We start from the raw sequence: 22,105 nt of genomic DNA, 5'->3' as shown, positions 1-22,105 counted from the left end.
ATGTATGCAAGTTTCGTATCGTCACAGTAACCCGTTTCTTTGGTTCACGGTTAACGAGGGTGTCATGTAGCCAGCACAACGACCAACCGCCATGAGTTTCCCCAACTAATGTCAGGTACCCATTAGAGCTGGGTGAACTCAGAAGCGACCTAATGACCCGGAAATCAAACCTCCCAATCTTCTATAGGATTCGAACCCGAAATTACTCGGTCCTAAAAGATGTCAACTTTTATTTGCATTTGTGGGCATTGGATGAACCATGAGGTTGTTCTGCCAGCTCAGCAAGCAACCTTCTGACTTTGTTCCAGGCACCGATTTGAAGCTTCTCGAACTCAAATCCTTCATTCACAAGACGAAATCCCTGACCCTCCACCACTAAAACTCGAGGTCTTCGAACCAGCCAGTTCCTTCATTGAAATTCTCAACCACCGGAAAATTCTTCAATTATTCCAAAAAATGTTCTGAAATGTACATTTATGGAAACTGGATAATAAAAACCATAGGCAGACCACGAGCACGGTGGCTGAAGGACATAGAGTCAGATCTGCAACAGCTAAAAGTCCTGGCATGAAGACGTAAAGCCCAGGTTAGATCAGAATGGAGAGATGTGCTAAAGCAGGCCAGGGGTCTCCATGGGCTGTAGTGCCTGTGAGGGTGAGACAGTCATGATGAGAGAGAGAGAGAGAGAGGTGAGAAAAGAAAGAGGGGAAGAAGAGATAGAGAGTGAAGACAATAGAGAGAGGTGGGCAGAGAAGAGATGGAAGAGAGGAAGAGAAGAGAGACGGAGAGAAGAGAGAGAGAAAGAAAAAGAGAGAGGGGAGAAGAGGTAGAAAGAAGAGAGAGAATACAAGAGAGAGAGGAATAGAGGAAGAGAAAAGAGAGGGAGAGAAAGGGAGAGGTGAAAAGAGAGAAAAGAGAGAGTAGAAAGAAACGGGAGAGAAGAGAGTTGAAAAAATAGAGAGAGAAGAGAGAATAAAGAGGAATAGAAGAGGGGGGAAAGAAGAGAGAGAGAGAGTATTAAACGAGAGAAGCAATGAGAAAGGAACTGAAAGACTAGTAGAGAGAGATGTTCCCAAAGACATGTCTGACTAGTAGAGAGAGATGTTCCTAAAGACATGTCTGACTAGAAGAGAGAGATGTCCCTAAAGACATGTCTGACTAGTAGAGAGAGATGTTCCTAAAGACATGTCTGACTAGAAGAGAGAGATGTCCCTAAAGACATGTCTGACTAGAAGAGAGAGATGTCCCTAAAGACATGTCTGACTAGTGTGACCGAGCCCTGAAACTGATTCATTTACACGTAATACAGTCCTATAAGATATCAGATCCCAAATTTGATTGGACCACGTGACCATTAAGAGATGAATACAGGGCCAGAAGACAAAAAAGCGACCATAACTATTATTTTGTTGAGAACTCAAGTATTTATCAAGTTAATCCAGTCCCTATTGTTTCAGGCTCTGTTTGGAGTGTCGGGAGCCTCGTCGTTGTGTGACTCAGTCGTAAGTCTCCTTTAATTCGCGTCATTTTCTTTCAGCTTTTCCACCTCAACAACTATTGGTACACGTGTCCTTAACAGCAGATTTGAAATAGCAGCTCAGCACTGCACTCGGCCTCACCACTGATGTAAGGGAGCTCAATAGCAGTGGTAAGAGTGCCAGGTCTGGAAGTCTGATGCTATCTGGCGGTGGTCTGACCTACCTAACCTTCACTCCCCCAGGTCTGCTGACCCACGTGTGCTCACTTCTGCTCTGTGTGCAGTTATATAGGCTTGAGTCAACGCCCCTAGTATCTCCCCCGACCCCCCCTCCTTTTTTTTTTCAATGCTTTCCTTCTATCACCTACCCGTCTCCGCCCTTCCGTACGCCTGTGACGTCGGGACGATGTAAGGTAAACGACCTCCACCTTTAACAACAACCCTCCCCTTCTTCGTTGTATATGAAAAAAAAAAGGGGGGGGGGTGGTGAGAAAGGGAGGTCAGACAATGAGCGTGCTTAGAAACGCTTCTTGCCACTCAGCTAAAAATAGAAATGACGACACAAAAGGGCGAGGGGGGTGGGGGGAAAGCAGCAATTTGCAGGTGGTTGTTTGTTCACAGTCTACGAGAGGCGTGAGGAGACTTCCAAAACTATGGTGGTTGCTTTAGGTTTTTGTTTTGGCTGTTATTAAATGGCTATTATCTCTCAACTTCTGAACCATATTGACTCTAGACTAATACATTGTTTCTTAGCTACATTGGCAAAACATTTTCTGTCTATACATCTTTAAGTAATAAAAAGTATGTTACGATAATTCACTAATTTTTATGATTATTTAATAGGTCTACTAGATCTAGGCTAGCACTAAATCTAGATCTACATCTTATCATAGGAAGATATTGCCATTGTTGCCATGTATAAGACTACAGTCACGTGACTTTTTATAAAGTAGGTCAGAGATTCGGAACTACCTCATTACTTTCTAGAATTTGTGTCATTTGTTAATTAACATGCATGACTAGATTGACATAGGGACACGCTTATGAATCATCTTCTTTTTTGAAGTAACGTCTGTATTTTATAAGATAATATAAGATAAACAGGATCGCTCTAGAAGAAGGAGGCATTGTCATTGAAAAAAAGAATTTTAGCGACCCCCGGAAGGGGAAAAGACGCTATTAGTTTTGTGTGGAATGTCCGTCCGTCCCGTTTAGATATCGTAAACTAGAAAAGATATTAAAAATCCGACATCATGATACTTTGGACCTTTCAAGGTTCTGATGCAACGGCTACTTTTTTCTTTTCTGAAAGTGAAAAATGTAATTTTTAAAAAATTAACTATGCAAGCAGTTTTTTTCATAAAATACACCATTTTTACAACCATTCATTATTAATAGTAACATAGAAGGGAGGCTGTTTAATAAGGGGAGATGGTGATCTACCATATTTCTAACCTATTTGTGCAAACCATTTTAGATTTCTTGAAAAAAAAAATTAAAAAAAATGTATTGCTAAGTTAAGTTAGTTCTGTCATACTAACTACTACATTTATAGCTTACTTTTTTCAAAGATAAAAAAATCTAATATGCATATAAGAGAAACATAATTTAATACGACAATTATGAAGTAGTTTTCCGTATCATCTCTTTAACTCTAGGTGGACAACAGACACGAAATAGCTAACGAAGGATTTGTTAATTATTATTTTTTTTACGAAATATTTTTTTTTAATGAGGCTTTAAATAAGAGATTGACCCAATATACAAAACAATTAGATCAATAGGATAATGATTATATGAAATTAGTTAGGCCAGGTTCACATCTAACTTCACATTCACTTTCACCTATCTCTTGGTCTGCTGGACTATAGGGGTACCACATAAGATCTGTCAACCTTCTTTCCCCATTCTTCTCTGTCATTTGCCTTTTATATAATTTCATTCAGATGTTCTTTCTGAAAATGTTGAGACCTGCCTTTCTACCTGCCTGGGGTGGACCACTTCGGGGTGGGGGGGGGGCGATTTAATTTTTTTTTTTCCACACAAACTGTCTTTGTAACCTTGTTTAATGTTTTTTTTTTTGTTTTCTATAAATTATATTAACATATACAAGTATTACATATTACATTAGTTCTTTCTCCCCTTTTAAATATCCCCCCTTTTTTATATTGCTTGGCCGAATCACATAGCGAAAATGACCACAAAAAAAAGTGGGGGAGACCTAGTTACTTTTTCCGTTATAAAACAGTTGCGTCCTAGATCTGTTATAGGCCCTTATATTTTTTGGTATTAATGAAAATATAAAACCTCCATGTTGAAAACGTTTCTTTCTAGCAGAACCAATCCCGTGCGTGTTGTGGATGAGATCTGGCTAGTGGGGGGGGGGGGGGGGTGCCGCGATACGTCCGCACAGAGAAAAGGCTCCGAACATCTGCGAGTCAACGGCAACTGTTAACACCCGAGGGAGCAGCGGCCTCAGTAAGTGAACTTTTAGATTTATACGCAGTGCTTCTTTTTATCCTATCGTCTGTGAATGTTGTCTAGTTTTTTTTTTTTTTTTTTTTTGTTTCCTCACAGTTTGATTATGTGCTTGACCAGTTCAAAGTTCATCTTCTCGTTTCTCCATCATGTAGTCATAATTTTTGTAGTCATTTTGTAACCATAACAATTCTGTAAAAAGGTTTCGTAAGGTCGAAAAACGACCTCTTTACATTTTTTGTATCTCCCTACTCTCTCTCTCTCTCTCTCTGTCTCTGTCTGCCTCTCTTTATCTCTCTCCCTGTCTCTTTCTCTATCTATATGTCTGTCTCTCACTCTCTTTATCTATATGTCTCTCTCTCTGTCTGTCTGTCTCTCTTTGTCTCTCTGTCTGTCTGTCTGTTTCTGTCTCTCGCTCTGTCTTTCTAACTGTCTCTGTCTCTCTCTCTCTCTGTCTCTCTCTCTGTCTCTCGCTCTCCTTTTCTCTCTGTCTCTCGCTCTGCTTTTCTCTCTGTCTCTCTCTCTGCTTTTCTCTCTGTCTCTCTCTCTGCTTTTCTCTCTGTCTCTCTCTCTCTCTGTGTGTCTGTCTCTCTCTGTCCCTCTGTCTCTCTCCGTCTCTCGCTCTGCTTTTCTCTCTGTTTCTCTCTCTGTGTCTGTCTCTCTCTGTCCCTCTGTCTCTCTCTCTCTCTCTCTGTCTCTCTCTTCTTTAAAACGTTAAACATATAGCCTCTTGTCCACCCAATTCTAATGATCCGCGTGCTTGACATTTGCTGGGGAATGTACTGGAGGCTAGTCGTAGTGCTGGCCACGATATCCTCATTCCACTATACAAACGGGTAAACTTTACATCATCAGCCCTATAGATCCCAAGGTCTGAAAGGGGTTCGTAGTCTCCTGCATGGTTATTATAGATGTCGTTATAACCATCACAACAGCTGTAACATGAACTTAGAACGAAATATAAAACAGGAACTAATGCCTGGGACACTTATGTAGGTAAATCTAGCTCATTAATTTTCGCTGTCATAATAAAATCTGCACGTGATTTCATCGCGACCGACCTTGACCCATTTTGTTTTTAAATCTAAAAAAGTACTTAAAAATACTTTTGAAACCAGAACAATTTAATTTGGTATAAATACTTAACGGAGCCCTGGTCAGCTGACTTTATGTAGGTACTCTCCATTAGTCATGACTTGACAAGACTGACTCTTGTCAGTCGAGTTTGTACGGAAATCTAAGATAGAGAAAAAAACACAGAATCTAGGTTTTAAAATACTCATTATAACTTCTTTTGGAAACAAAAAGAAGGAAGGGGGTGGGGTGGAGACAATTTACAGGTTAGCCAAAAGTTGTTTTGTTGTTTAACTGAGGCTCATGGGTTCAAATTCTGGATGACGATAGGAATTATAAGTTGTCTATGATTGAGCTGCCTAACCCACCCCTCTCTCTCTCTCTCTCTCCTCTGTCTCTCTCTAACTACACACACACACACATAAACACACGTTTCTAAATACGCTTAGGTACGTATACTAATGGTAGTGATTCATCTGGGCACTTCAATTGTCTTTCGGTACTAAAGGAGCCATATATACATAAATAAATAAATATATATATATATATATATATATATATATATATATATATATATATATATATATATATATATATATATATATATATATATATATATATATATATATATATATATATACACGAGAACAAAGTGGTACAAGTGCTCCTTCTTCCCTAGTGCCATTAGATAGTGGAGTGGGTTGCCTGAATCAGCCGGGAAAATTAATTAACATTCATGACTAGATTGACACATGAAATGCGTAGGACATAATTATCTTCTTTTTTTTTTTTTTTTTTGAAGTAACGTCTGTAATTTATAGCCTATTATATAGGATATATATTGTACCGTATATCTTATATGATATAGACGTTACTTCAAAAAAGAAGATGATTACGTCCTACGCGTCATGCATATTTTATATTATATATATTATATTATGTTATATATGGCTATATATATTATATATATATATAATGGTATTAGGTAAGAACTCATTATTCATGGTTATTTCCTGGCTAAGTACCAAATTAATATAATTGGAATGACCGCCTGGTCGAGTAGTATGAGCTTTGTACTCTTTTCGCAATGGTCCCGCTCTCGAACCTTGCCTGCTTCCATCCCTTGCCATCCAGCAGGACGTTTGTGCTAGGACGATTGTGATAGGACGTAATCATTTTTAGTTCTGACAAAACGTCTAAGACGTTTAAAATAACCAACAAGAAACATAACTGTCGAAAATGGCGAAATACCTAGATCTAGTGGGAAAGATCCAGCCATGGCTTCGCTGATCAGACTCTGCCAAACGTCCACAGCAGAAGTCAGTCCTGAGGCACTTGCGGAGTTCATTATTCACCAACAAGTGGCAGGCCGTTATGACCTCATTTCTTGAGTAGTCAGCTGATCGCTTTATAAGTTGAAAAACAACAAACAAATGCACACACACATCTACCTGTTTTTTTGTTTTGTTTTCTATTTGTATAATGCTTAGTGAAGCTTATTTTCTGGTCACACAGTGAGGACACTGCGTAAGGGTGATTCCTACACCGCTTGGGACCTAGTTTGGGTCTAAATTAGTCTATGAGGTGCCCTTGAGTCCTTAACATTAGATTGGCCCTAAACTGCCCACAGGTTGTGACGTCGCAGGTCAGGTCCTCTATAACGATTGGTGTCGGTAGAATGCGAATCTTGATCATTGTGCTGGCCACACAAGCCGCTAGATAGACCCGTGAACTCTTAAAGCCTGAAAACGTTTATTGGACCAATGTTTAGTATTTTATAATTAAAGGACAAATATTCGTGTCAGGACATGAAGGGTATGAGGAGAAGAGAAAAATAGGAAAAAGAAAAGAGAAAATGATAGAGATGAAAGAAAAAGAATAAAATACAAAGAGAACAAAAAAGAGAGAACAAAAAGAGGAATGAACATTTTGAAAGAGAGAAAAAAAAGGGACCGAGAAAATTTTTTTATAAGACATGAAAAAAAAAGAAAAAAAAAGATGAAAGAGAGAACAAAAAAAAAAAAAAAGAAAGAAGAAAGAAAGAAAGATAGAAGAGGAAAAAAAAGACAAAAGAGAGAATAAAGACAGAAAAAAAGAAAAAGCACAAATGAGAGAATAAAGACAGAAGAGAGAAAAAAAAAAGATTTAACTCAACTCTCGAATCAAGCATTTCCAGGGAAAAAAAATCTCTACCCCCCCCCCCTTCCCCACACTTCCCTCACCACCCATCAATGAGGTTCTCATTTCAATTCTGTATCCCCAGTCCCGCAATCCCGATTCATCAAAACGGGAAAACCTTTCCTATCTTCTTTTACCCAACAGAATTAGATTTAGATTTAGTCAATGAACGAATGGCTTTCACTTTTTTTCTTCTTATCTTATATAATACAGACGTTACTTCAAAAAAAAAAAAGAAGATTACGTCATACGAGTCATGCATTCTGTCATGCATATTAACCAATGACCTAAGTTCTGCCAAGTCACTGGTTTTCCTGGATAGCTCAGGCAACACATTCCATGCCCTAAAGATCCCAGGATTCGAACCCGGGACTTTTTCGGTTAGGAAGCCAAGCGTTTTACCACCGCGCCTCCCCGCGATGTCTGGCCCCTCTAATATTTTTTTTTTATCCTTAATAAACCTTACATTACAAGTATTTTATTTCAACATAAAAAGAAAACAAAATATCTTCAGAAAACCTGATCTATAACTAACATACACATTTTTTTATGAAAAGTTTGGGGGTCTTTTTTTTTCTTTTAGCTATATATATGTTTTCTAACAACAATTTTATATACGACCCCTCCCCCCCCCCCCCCACCCCCAAGACATAACCTTAGACATCAGATGCTTGGACTTTTCCTTCTTGTACAGTCACAACTGCTGCAGTGTCCGGGTTTCTTATAACTCGTTAGTTACGAGCGGAAACCCAAATCCTATGACGTAACGTGAGACTAAAAAAAGACAGGTTCTCGTTGGATAAAAATTGGTTGCTATATCACGTGACTTTAGGGGGTATTGTGATATCCCTCCATTACCACTAGCCTGGGGCAGGTCGTATGGAGATTACTTAACAAGTAGGTTACGTGTATGGACTATGATAAGACTTATCTAAAAGCCTACTGACACTTGTATAACACATGGCCGGTATCAATCGCCGAAATTTCAATTGAAAGTAAAATTTCGTTTTGGGGAAAAACCCAGGAAAATATATCTTTTGGAGAAAGAGGATCCAATTAGGGTGAACCCGATAGGATGCCTTAAGGATCCAACAGACTTTAGGAAATGTCAAAATAACTGTAGATAAGAGTTGGTGGTTTAATTGATTTAGTAACTTCACCTTACACAAAATTTTAAGTTAAGCCTATTCAGGAAAGTTGTTGACCAGTGGTGACCGTCTTTTTTTCGGCGGTAGGGGCCTTAATCATTTTCAAAACGGGCGTCAGGGCGGCACCTTCGATATGAGTTCACGGAGGTGACGGTCATGGTGGAAAAAGGCACTCGGGTCATAATTCAAGACACCCTGGTCATAGTGCAAGACATTCTTGTCATATTGCAAACATGGGCCAGACACTTGGGTCATAGTGCAAGACTCTCGGATCATAGGGCGAGACATTCGGGTTCTAGGGCGAGGCACTCAGGTCATAGGGCGAGACACTCGGGTTCTAGGGCGAGGCACTCAGGTCATAGGGCAAGACACTCAGGTCATAGGGCGAGACACTCGGGTTATAGTGCGAGAACAATGTTTAATGTGTGCAATGATAGTAACCATTCTTTTTTCACAACTTGAAACAGCTGCCCATACCCGCGACATCTCCTCACATATATTCTATCCCTGTGCGTTTATAAAATATCTCTTTTTCCGCAACATCATAATGTTTCTTAAAAAAAAACAAAAAAAAACGCATAAAATAAATTTCCCTCTTTCAGAACTTGTAGTCTATAGGGCAGATAATGTGAAGGTCATCTGTTTCTGTGACTTACGGTTAACGAGGGTGTCATGTGGCCGGCACAACGTCCAACTGACTTTACTTTTCCCTAACCAATGTTGTAGTCCCGGATGTAGTATGATATCATGGATGGTCGAGGTATGACTCAGCATTTCGATACATAAGTTTAAAAAAAAGTTAAAATACGTTAAAAAGTTATAAAGATATTCACCACTGGCGGCCTTAGGAGTTGGCGAGTGGGGCGACCGCCTGAGGGGCGGGCGCAATAAAAAGAATCTTGCGATCTAAGAGGCAGATTATGTAAAGGTCATCTGTTTGTGTGGCCCACGGTTAACGAGGTTAGCATACATTAGAGCTGGGTGGACTCAGAGCGGAGGTCACGCTCAGAAGCACCCTAGTGATCCCGAAATTCAAAATCCAAATTTTCATGAGGATTCGAACCCGGGACTTTCAGTTCGGAAGCCAAGCGCTTTATCGCTCGGCCACCGCGCCCCCAACACGTCAACCCATCGTACAAATGTTCGTGGGCCTGCTTTGACACTCTACGGGTCCCCCTCTGATACCCCACCCTCCATCTCTTCCCTCCCCCATCAATTTCTTCCTTCTTATAGATGTCAAACGAAAAATCTCAGTTGAAAGTGAGAATTAGTTCTATCAAACTCTTCAAGCCAGGTGCCCGCCAATTTTAATTGTTTACATAGCAACAGACTGATGACGTACATGACTTGAATTCCGGTATTACAGCAAGAGTGATTTCCCCGCTGTTTCATATTTCCGTGTAACCGCATTGGCTGCTCTGTGTCCACGTCATAATCGGAATTTAGTCTTCCCCCTGTTTTCAAGCTCTAAAAATAGCCTGCGGCCTCGTGAGGGCTTGTTTTACTTTCAGGCGGGAAATGTTATAAGTAAATGATCACAGCTCTTACTTATGACTATGACTTTGGTCATACTGACCCCTTCTTCCCTGGTAAATCAAAACAAGGGCGAACAATTTGAAATAGCACCAGCAGAAAGTGGGGAAAATAAGTTATTAATAGCTTTTTTTTTTCGATTGACCTACTTAATATAAACGTGAAGTCGAAACGAAGAACTGTTATATTGACATGATAGATCTATATTGTATGGCCAAAGTTTTGTTTGAATCTGTGCATTGTTATTTGATTATTTAATGGTAACAATAAAAAAAAAAGCTAGATTACAAAAAACAGATTTTAGAATCTTCTTTATAGATCTAGTGGATAGCCAATAGAAGGCGTTGATGTTAATACAGTGTAATGTGTATTTAGTTTTATCCTGATTCGCTGCATTTAGAACATAATCTGAGACAAAGCGCTATTTAGGGCCTTTGATTGATTCGATACTTCTGGACATATTGCTGACCTTAAAGGTTGAGTGTAGTGAGTTCTCATGACCGCTGGTCAACCACCGTGAGTATTTCACATCTTTTTTTTTAAAATCAATTTTAATAGTAAAACGCCCGAGTTTTTTTAAGGAAATAGATCACACATTAGGCATCCCCTCCTCCCCGCAAAGACTCCAGCGCCCTGAGGGCTCATTTCTGTTGAAGATTCTGTTCTCTTCTAAAGGGGAAGGGTGGGCATAACTGTGACTCAGCGAGTGCATATGTTGTTTATGTTGTTTTTTTAAAAATGTTTTTGTTGATATGGCTGAGTGGTAAAGCAGTTGGCCTTTAAACCGAGGGTTGTTGAGTTCGAATCCAGGCTATAACTGAGTCCACCCACGCATAAACGTATCTGACATATTTTGGCCACATGACACCCTCGGGAACCGCCGGCCACAGAAACACACGACCTTTACACTATCTGTCTGAAAGGGGCTCTTTTTTTTTCTGTTAAGGGACGAAAAAGATTGAGCACCAATGGTCTAGACTCTCTAGACTAGAGCAATATGTTGACAAATGATTAGGTAACATAAATAGCATGTTTGATTGGTACAGACCCAACACGTTGTATGACATAAACACAACCCAGAATTCCTTGCATACCTTTTGGATAAGTCCAAATATAGCTTCGGGAAATTCCATTGTATGTCATGTTAAGTTGCTACCATTTTTTTTCTATCTTTCTATATGCATTGACATGTGGACCACAAATAGAACATGCACATTAAAAAGAGCACGCCTCTCGAAAAAAAAATAAACACACACTCAACACCTTTAAGCCTACTTTCGCCCATGTACCTCCCTCCCACAGAGCTCCCTCACAGCGAAATCCCTACCTGGTCGCCCCACACCTTCCAAGGATCTACCTGTCCCCTCGTGTCACCAAACAAACGTGGAAGTAATGCTGGGAAATGTAAGGAATGCTGGGATACTGTCACGTGGGCATGTCAACTATAACAAGCAAGAGCAAACCAAAAAAGCAACAAACTTTTCTGTAATAATTTGAGCATCAAAACGATACCCTTGTTCTTTGTATAGCAGCCTAGATCCATTTCATAGCCCTAAAGTGGCGTCGCATTCGAAACGTCTTTAGGGTGAAAATAAATAGGCCGATAAGGTAATTGGGGTGCCATATTGAATGTGATTCCTAGTACTTGACGGGGACGAATGAAAACTTCATCAGTTAAATTAGCAGCGTTCCTCGATAGGGACCACTTTCCCCAAAAAAGGCGGACCTCCACACGTTAGTGGTAGTACATTGACGGAAACTGATGCGGCCTTTTTGCAGAGTTGCTCGCCCTAGCATCATGGGTTGTGGGTGACGACACACCACAGGGACAATGGACATTCATATTCAGGTGTTAGTGTCTTAGCACACAGGCCGGCATCACCGTGTGTTTCCATCCAGATACCTGCTTATTATTAAAAATTTAGAAATTATATCATAGTCATCCAAAACATAAAACTGTTGGAGGGGGGGGGGGGAGTGGAACTACAAATGGAAAACGAAGCAGAGCTAGATCGATAATGATTTGTTTCCGTTACTATTCCTTCTCTATCGAAGCAAAACTGAGCATTTTTTTTTTTTTTTTTTTTTTTTTTTTAGAGAAATAAATATAGATAATATATAGTCAACCTTTAACTTGTGCGTCATTATATTGAGTATACACCAGGGGTTCTCAACCTGTGGTTCGCGACCCCCTTGGGGGTCGATTGACGTTTTGCCAGGGGTCGCCTAAGACCATCGCAAATATGGATTGTTTATTGTCTATTCTTCTATTGCTGTGTGGGTGGGGGTCGCGGCAGAGTGGGGGATTATAATAAGGGGTCGCCGAGCAAAAAAGGTTGAGAACCGCTGGTATACACCGCCCATTTACTATCTCATGTGCGTCTTTTTGAATGGGGGGGGGGGAAGGGGGGCGTTCTTGAATGAAGATGAAAGGGGGATAAGAGAAGGCCGCATGACAAAAAAAAAATGAAAGGAGATGATGGGGCCACGCCAATTACGGCCAGAAGCAGACGACATTACTGTCACATCCTGTGCTCGTCCAGGTTCATAATCATGTTCGACGGGGGTGAGGAGGAGAGGGGGGGTGGGAGGACAGGACCACCCAAATGACCTTTTCATCTTATCTCCTGGTGTGTATGTGTGTGTGTGTGACTTTTTGTTTGTGTGTCTGTGTTAACGCTTTCTCGTTATAATATAATTGAGCTGGAAGACCTCTTCACCGTGCGTTTGAAACTGAGCTGAAATAGACTGAAAGTTAACAAAAAAAACAACAAAAAAACTTGACTATGCTTAAAAATATACTAAGGAAAAACAATACTACGACAAAATGCATGCTTTAATTCTAAGGGATGCTCTTCACCGTGCGTTTGAAACTGAGCTCAAATAGACTGAAAGTTAACAACAAAACAAACTTGACTATGCTTAAAAATATACTAAGGAAACAAAAATACCAAGACAAAGTGCATGCTTTAATACTAAGAGGTGGGAGGCGCGGTGGCTGACACATGACAGCCTCGTTATGAAACGTAAACCATATCCTCTTTGAGTGCCCCTTCCTAATCCACCGTAGGCAGATCCTACTTCCACTCCAGCCCAACATAACCAAACACCCTCTACGGCAGTGCCGAACAACTGAAGAGAACAGCACACTATTTTTCCTTGGCACAGTCTGCAAAAGAGCTCGCAGCTCAGCAGCAATAAAGCTGGCTAGAAGAAGAAGAAGACACCCTCGTTAACCGTGGGCCACAGTAACAGGTTGAGGTGGGGGCGCGGGTGTTGAGTGGTTAAGCGCTTGGGTCCTGGGTTCGAATCTTGGTGAAAATTGGAATTTGAATTTCGGGATTTTTTTAGGGCGCACCTGAGTCCATCCAACTCTGATGGGTGCCTGACTTAAGTTGGGGAAAGTAAAGGCGGTTGGTCGATGTGCTGGCCACACTGCTCGTTAACCGTAGGCCAATGAAACAGACGACCTTAATATCATCTGCCCTATAGATCGCCTGGTCTGAATGGGGAACTTTTACTTTTTTTTTTTAAACTGGGGGATAGGTCTTTTGTCCAGATTAGGCGGCATCTAACTTTTAATGGTATTGAGATATAATGTAAAAAAAAATAATTAGACAAAATGAACAAATTATGTTAGGATACATCTATGTCCAGATTTAGCTGTGTGCAAAGTGTATTATAACACAAGAGTCAATAAAAAAAATTAGTTAATTAACAATTGGTTATTAATTACTCTGTTTGGTATCTTGAACAAAGGAAAGAAATCATACTTGACAGATGTGGTGGTATACGTTGAATTAGTCCCCTTGAGGACTCGAGTGACATTTTTTTATGCATTAAAAAAACGATCATGTAAACATTCACCAAGATGCCCCTTTCTTCCCTCCCCCATTCACAACAGGTCCAGACAAGTGATAGGATCATAGAGCATTGAGAACGCTAAATAAAAACAATTGGTAAAAATATTTCTAATCGCAAAGATTTATTAGGTCTAGGATGAATGTGTACATAACTACATGACTGATCTAAACAAAATCGATACAATTAGACTTAATATAAGCTTTGTTTTTCTTTTATAAAAGTATTTTTTTTTTAAATGTTTTTCTTGTTACAAAATTTTCATTACAATTTTTTGCTTCCTGATTTTCCGGACATTTCTCATCATATTCTAATTCTATATTACTTTAATTCATAGTATAATTTTTTTACTTCTGTAAAGCTACATTCAAGTCTGACGTGTGTGTGTGCGTGTAGGTAAGGGTGTATTGAAGTCCGTGTAGTAAAATGAAGAATGCTCAAAAATTTGACATTGAAATACCGAATCACCTGTAGGAATCTCCTCAAGGTGCGGGGGGGGGGGGGGGGGGGGAATAACCGATGACTTAGTCACAGGTAAGTGTCTGTCAGTAACGTACAATAGGACGAGTTCTCGACATCAGTAGAACGTTGTCGTTAACTTGACTTTACTTAGGTAGAAAGTAGACTTTGTTTTGGTAAATACATGACGTAATGTTATTTCGCAGTACGTCCATGATGGCTCACTAGCCAACTGACCAAACGGACTCGGACCAAACATGCTTGGACTTTCAAAAAAAAAAAAATCTATACGATGTGAAGTTATCTTGAAGACGGTCAATAAATACAGACTCCAACCAGGCTAGGACCAGACCATCAGTAAAGATCTATGTTATTTTAAAGCAGGTGGACAATGGCTCTCTAACCATTTGACCTGACGGACCATTCATGCTTTGATGCATCTATACAACGTAATGTTTCCTTGAAGCGATTTGGTGATGGTTCACTGTCCAACTGACCAGATAGACTATATGGACATTCAATAATTGATTGATATGGTGCAATGTATCTTCAAGAGGAATGACTGACCATGAATCTGAGAAAATGGAATAAAATCATGTCCGTATAACGGGGATCCTGTAAGGGTCTCATTAGAGTTACCAAAACTAGTGGCGGTATTTATATATAATATCAGGTGACCGAGCCTCGCTCGGATGAATAATTTGTTAAGGATGGATATATACCCGAAGTCATTTTGGGAATATTCTTGTAAATACGAAAATGAACGATCGGATAAAGACTACTAATCTGAAGAGTTGTTTTAGTGTTCTGTTAGTTCTAATTGTAGGCCTAATTGAACATGTCGATTAAATTTAAAGTCTTTTAAGTCCTCCTACAGTCTAGAAAAACTACAGCTCAAGTCCGTCTTAAAGTTTTGCAATCCATCTTTTGCGTAAAACTATTGTAGGCTTACTATTATTGGCTTGGAAGAAAGTCTTTGCAGTGTAACTTCTCTACGTTATAGGGTAAAACATGCACTTAGTGACAAAGTAAAATGGCTCATTTTTTCTTATTAGTCTTAAATCATTGCATTAGTTTTTTAAAGAAACGTTTCCGTAGGGCACCTCTGTTACGCCGAATAATATGCTCGTTACCCATACGGGATACGTGCCCTGCACAGCCTGACTGTCGGACTATAAGAAGTTCATACCGGCTTTTGCCATCCATCCATCCCCGTGGTGCTATGACCTGCTTTTACACATCCCTCCTTTCAGATCTCTCCTGGGCTTTCCGTCAACACGCCCTAACTCCAAGCTTTTTACCGAGGTTTATAGTTAAATCAAAAGAGGCTGCAACGTAAGCAAACTCGTTGACCGCTAGATGGATATCATGTTTAGTGTGAGCTAGTAAGGCGTAGAGAAGCTGTGTTATGACCATTTCCTTTGTTTTGTACAGGACAGTAGACACCGAAGCATGAACACATGGTAATAATTCACCAGCAAAATAATAATAATAATAGGGCTTGTCTTAGTATCCGAAAATTAATGAGGATTGCAGCTGTGACCTACATATCTTGCCATATCCAAGGCAAGCATAACCATTGTCCGCGGTGCTCGATTAAGATTTTCTTTTAGCGTCTGCATCTGTCCACGGCAGCAAATTTTCTTTTGGTCTCAAATGTGTATCCGCGGCCTTTGTATAGAGGGAATTCTTTAAGTCCGAAAGTTACGCTGGGCAGAGCAGTATCCTGTATGGGAGACGAATCTCAGACGAACGCATGCCAAAGGCAGTCTTTTTTGGTGAGCTAAAAAGTAGGCGACGTAACACCGAAACGCTTAAAACACCAGCTTATGGCGCAAACTTGACTTAGCTGACATAGAAGAGAGCACATGGTTGCATGCAACCTCAGAACGAGACAGCTGGAGGTCAGCAGCAAAATAAACAACAAAGTAAAAGATATCTACACCGCTCTACACAATTAAAGTGTAAACAACTTATTAAGCACTTAAAACACAATAACTAATCATATATCGGCACATTTAATTTCATTACTTTTCTTTCATAGTTCTATAATAAATAAATCTACAGTAAGATGGTGCGCAAATGTTTAATTAGGTCTATTGATTCTTTAAAACTTGTTCTTGTTTGCAAAGAAATATTTTAGTGTACTGCGGTAAGCCTAGTGACGTAAGCAGCGTTTTTCCCGTTTACGTCATGGACAATTTTCATTCATAAAACATTCTAGCCAAACTTAATTTTTCGATAATGAGGCATTTTCAAACCGATATAACGGTCGATCTCGAGTTTTCCCAATGTGGCCAATGAGTTGAGAATTTTTTTCTCACTATTATGCACATACCGTGAAATTTTAAAGAAAATCGTTAGAGCCGTTTTCGAAATAAAATTTATATATATATATATATATCCTATACTCTTAAGCGAGCAATTCTTGTATGTATGTATATATATTTATATATATATATATATATATATATATAAATTTTATTTCGAAAACGGCTCTAACGATTTTCTTTAAAAGTTCACGGTATGTGCATAATAGTGTGAAAAAAATTCTCAACTCATTGGCCACATCGGGAAAACTCGAGGTCGACCGTTATATCGGTTTGAAAATAGCTCATTATCGAAAAATTTATTTTGGCTAGAATGTTTTATGAATGAAATTTTCTGTATGACGTCAATGGGAAAAAAAACTTGACACCGCTTACGTCACTAGCCTCACAGCAGTACACTAAGACTTTTCTTCGCAAACAAGAAAAAGTTTTAATGATTCAATTGGCGTAATTAAACATTTGCGCACCATCTTATTGTACATTGATCCATTAGGAATTTATGGAAGAAAAATAATGAAATTATAAGTTGTTTACACTTTAATTGCGTACACCCGTAGGTAGCTTTTACTTTGTTACTATTTTGCTGGTGAATTATTGCAATGTGTTTAAGCTTCGAAGTCTGCTGTCCAATACCAAAACATAGGAAATGGTCATAACACAGCATATCTATGCCTTACTTGCACAATCAGGGCCGGCCCTAACATTTGCGGGGCCCTATGTGAAATGTGAGGATTGCGCGCGGACCAGTAAGGGTAGAGATAAAGATAATAAGTGAAAATAAAGATTTTGTATTAGAAAATAAATTCGTATTTGCATTACATTTTTATTAAATGAAAGCTGACGATGCCGTTTTCTTTATATCACGCGTAGGACTTGCGTTTACCATATTGATTGACACCCCAAAGTGACAATTTTGTCTTTTTAAGGACATTTTTATGAGTTTCAGGAGATTTCCAGGAGCTCCTTGAAAACAAGGAGACCACGGGAACCCTATTATAAATTATAATGGTTTAATTTAATGATTTACACCTAGAATTAGCGCAGGGCTTTTGAACCTTCGGAGTCCACCACTGTGACAGCATAGGCCTAGGGCTGGCCCTGATGATATCCAGCTCGCGGTCAACGAATTTTCATCACGCTGCTGCCTTTTTTTTTATTTGTTAACCTATAAACCTCGGTAAAACAGAAGTCATGTTCCAAAAGTCACCCAATAAAACCTACTCAGCCCAAAGATCACTGCGCATAGACATCCCTTAAAGGGGTAGATAACTTCACATTATCTGGGAAGCATTTTATCAATTGACTCACTGCTTTAAAGAGAGGTTGATATGTGATCATGGATAGTCGTACTTTGGACGCCTCCAAGCGAGAGTGTGGCGAAATAAATCGCTCCGCCTGTCTACAAAAATCAGTGTCAACCAGTATTCTCTCAACCCCTCTATGTGAATCTGAGACATGAGTACTTTATAGAAAGCAACTAAGACTTCTTGAACGACTTTACTAAAGACCACAATACAAACAGCGATATTCTTGCAAAATGGTATGAAATTCGAGTCCCAAGATAAGTGAGGAATGCAGTATTTCCCTGTGCTGTGCAGCCCCAACTGTGACCTACATATTTTGCCACATCCAGGGCAAGCATAACCATTGTCCGCAGGTGGCCGATTTAGATTTTCTTTTCGCCGTCTGCGTTTGTTCTCGGCAGCAGATTTTCTTTTGGTCTCAAATGTGTATCTCGCGGCCTTCGTGAGAGACCTCCAGCTGTCTCGTTCTGAGGCTGCATGCAACCAGGTGCTCTCTTCTATGTCAGCCAAGGAAAGTTGACGACTAGGCTGGTCTTTGAAGAATTTCCGTGGAGCGCCTCTGTTACGTCGACCACCTTTTAGCTCACAAAAAAAGACTGCCTTTGGCATTCGTTCGTCTCCCATACGGGATACGTGCCCTACCCAGTGCAACTGTCGGACCATAAGAAGTCCCACTATACTGTCCATACCGGCGTTGGCGAGGACATCGCTGTATGTAGTGCTGTCCTGCCACCGTATGTCCATGATGGAGCGCAAGCATCTTTGGTGAAAGCACTCAAGAAGTCTTAGTTTTTTCTGTAAAGTGTCCATGTCTCAGAGCCATAATAAATATACTAATTGCAGTATTAAATGTCATGAAGTAACCATTTTAGAAGTTATACTGCAAAGACTTTCTTACAAGCCTATAATAGCCCAATAGTTCTACATGAAAGAAGCAATGTAAAACGTTAAGACGTGAGCTGTGGTTTTCTATAGGCCTACTATTGGAGGGACTTTCTATTCTAATCGCCATGTACAATTACATTGAGAACTGAAAGAACTAAAAAGCAACTCTTCAGATTGATAGTCTTTACCCGATAGTTCATTTTCGTAATTACAACAATATTCCCAAAATAACTTCGGGTAAATATCCTTCCTTAACAAATTATTCATCCGAGCGAGGCTCGGTCACCTGATATTATATATAATATCAGGTGACCGAGCCTCGCTCGGATGAATAATTTGTTAAGGAAGGATATATACCCGAAGTCATTTTGAGAATATTTTTGTACCAGGTGGCCGAACCTCGCTCTGTTAAATAATTTCGGAAGGTTATATACCCGAAGTCATTTTGGGAATATTCTTGTAATTACGAAAATGAACGATCGGATAAAGACTACTAATCTGAAGAGTTGTTTTAGTGTTCTGTTAGTTCTAATTGTAGGCCTAATTGTACATGTCGATTTAATTTAAAGTCTTAAGTCCTCCTACAGTCTAGACAAACTACAGCTCACGTCCGTCTTATAGTTTTACAATCCATCTTTTGTGCAAAACTATTGTAGGCCTAGTATTATTGGCGTGGAAGAAAGTCTTTGCAATGTAACTTCTCTACGTTATAGGGTAAAACATGCACTTAGTGACAAAGTAAAATGGCGCATTTTTTCTTATTAGACTTAAATCATGGCTTTAGTTTTCTAAAGAAACGTTTCCGTGGGGCACCTCTGTTACGCCAAACAATATGCTCGTTACCCATACGGGATACTTGCCCTGCCCAGCCTGACTGTCGGACTATAGGAAGTTCATACCGGATTTTGCCATCCATCCATCCTAGTGGTGCTATGGCCTGCTTTTACACATCCATCCATTCAGATCTCTCCTGGCCCTAACTCCAAGCTTTTTACCTAGGTTTATAGTTAAATCAAAAGAGGCTGCAGTGTACGCAAACTCGTTGACCGCTAGATGGATATCATGTTTAGTGTGAGCAAGTAAGGCGTAGAGAAGTTGTGTTATGACCATTTCCTTTGTTTTGGTACAGGAGAGGTAGACACTGAAGCATGAACACATGGTAATAATTCACCAGCAAAATAATAATAATAATAAGGCTTGTCTTAGAGTCCGAAAATTAATGAGGATTGCAGCTGTGACCTACATATCTTGCCACATCCAGGGCAAGCATAACCATTGTCCGCGATGCTCGATTAAGATTTTCTTTTAGCGTCTGCGTCTGTCCTCGGCAGCAAATTTTCTTTTGGTCTCAAATGTGTATCCGCGGCCTTTGTATAGAGGGAAGTCCGACAGTTACGCTGGACAGAGCAGTATCCTGTATGGGAGACGAATCTCAGACGAACGCATGCCAAAGGCAGTCTTTTTTTGGTGAGCTAAAAAGTGGTCGACGTAATACCGAAACCCTTAAAAGACCAGCTTATGGCGCAAACTTGACTTAGCTGACATAGAAGAGAGCACATGGTTGCATGCAACCTCAGAACGAGACAGATGGAGGTCACCAGCAAAATAAACAACAAAGTAAAATGTATCTACACCGCTCTACACAATTAAAGTGTAAACAACTTATTAAGCAATTAAAACACAATAACTAATCATATATCGGCACATTTAATTTCATTACTTTTCTTTCATAGTTCTATAATAAATCAATCTACAGTAAGATGGTGCGCAAATGTTTAATTAGGTCTATTGATCCTTTAAAACTCGTTATTGTTTGCAAAGAAATATTTTAGTATACTGCGGTAAGCCTAGTGACGTAAGCAGCGTTTTTCCCGTTTACGTCATGGAAAATTTTCATTCATAAAACATTCTAGCCAAAATTAATTTATCGATAATGAGGCATTTTCAAACCGATATAACGGTCGATCTCGAGTTTTCCCGATGTGGCCAATGACTTGAGAATTTTTTTCTCACTAATATGCACATACCTTGAAATTTTAAAGAAAATCGTTAGAGCCGTTTTTGAAATAAAATTTATATATATATATATATATATATATATAAATATATATACATACATACAAGAATTGCTCGCTTAAGAGTATAGGATATATATATATATATATATATATATATATATATATATATACATACATACAAGAATTGCTCGCTTAAGAGTATAGGATATATATATGTCTTTGTTATAAAAAAAATTACAATGTTTGAAAGTTTAAAAGAGAAATTATTTGTTTGTTTTACAAGTTTACTTCTCCATGAATACGACAGATTGATGATTCTGAAGCAGGTCTACAGCAGCTGAGAGTTTGAGCGTGGAGACGAAGAGGCTCAGAAGATATCTGAATGGACAGATGTATTGAAGCAGGCCAGGTCTCTCTCCACCGGCTGTAGTGCCCTGGAAGGATAAATGAACATCTCTTCAGACATGAAGATGATTACGTCTAGAAGTTACGTGCCAGCGCGGACCTCCCGCAGGACGGGAGGGGATTACTGCGGGAAAGGGATGAATCGAGACCAATAGTTATAGAAGGCCTGAACACTGACCTGCAACGTCACAACCTGTGGGCGGTATAGACCAATAGCTCATTGCCACGTCCTACAAGACTGACAAGTCCCCAAAAGCCCACTGAGTTTGGAAGCATATGAGGCACACTGATCACACCTCCCCGTGGTGGAGGCTGTCCATGCCTGAGCAAGCTATTATAGCACAGCGCAGGACAGGCCACTGTTCTGTTGTCTCTTATTTCTTAAGGCTATTACCTCATTTTGACTCACTGTGCGCCCGCTGCAGGGAAGAAGAAGAAACCGTGTCTCATATTCTGTTTGACTGCCCCAGACTTGCTGATCTCCGTCTCGACAGGTCTGGGAAACCAAAAATTCTCGACCTGAATGTTGACATGTATGCACTACGCAAAACAGCAGGGTTTCTGTCCAGGGCTTTTGCAAGAATGGATTTGAGCCTCTCAAGCCCTCACTCAAAAGGAGTTTGATGATGATGATGATGATGACGTTGCAGATCAGAGTTGAGGCCTTCTATAACGTATGGTCTCGGTTGAACCTAGGACCATCTTGACCACAGTCCGGAAATTATCACGATACTAAAAGGACCAAGCAGTCAGTCATAAGTATTTAGATCCACTATTTGTTCTACAATCTACATGGCTCGATAATGTGTTTGTTCTCGCGTGCACTTTGGAGCGACTCCACATTTGAATTCGCCCCTGCCACAGCAATATACTTTCTGACGTCTGATTGACACCTACGTAACACAAGACACATCACGGACACTCACTTGATAGTTGAACGACTCGCCTCTCCCTT

The 22,105-nt window shown here is 39.8% G+C and overlaps 1 protein-coding gene across 2 annotated transcripts in view; it reads left to right on the top strand.

Annotated features, from left to right (window-relative positions):
- Positions 1–3,871: 3,871 nt before the first annotated feature.
- LOC106050764 (uncharacterized) overlaps positions 3,872–22,105 on the top strand; it is a 65,047-nt gene continuing 46,813 nt past the window's right edge. Inside the window, exon 1 of one of the 2 annotated variants that reach the window (XM_056012536.1) lies at positions 3,872–3,955. Coding sequence is in view for 1 of the 2 variants with exons in the window: in XM_013205795.2 (XP_013061249.1) it covers positions 10,385–10,404 (20 nt within the window). In the remaining variant the exon portion in view is untranslated. Of the gene's footprint in view, positions 3,956–10,369; positions 10,405–22,105 lie in introns of those variants that run through there. The other variant, XM_013205795.2, reaches the window with a different exon arrangement.

The sequence above is a fragment of the Biomphalaria glabrata genome, chromosome 15 (assembly GCF_947242115.1).
Source record: "Biomphalaria glabrata chromosome 15, xgBioGlab47.1, whole genome shotgun sequence".
Taxonomy (NCBI): domain Eukaryota; kingdom Metazoa; phylum Mollusca; class Gastropoda; family Planorbidae; genus Biomphalaria; species Biomphalaria glabrata.
Note: the sequence above shows the minus strand (reverse complement) of the source record. Positions and strands in the feature narration are given on the sequence as shown.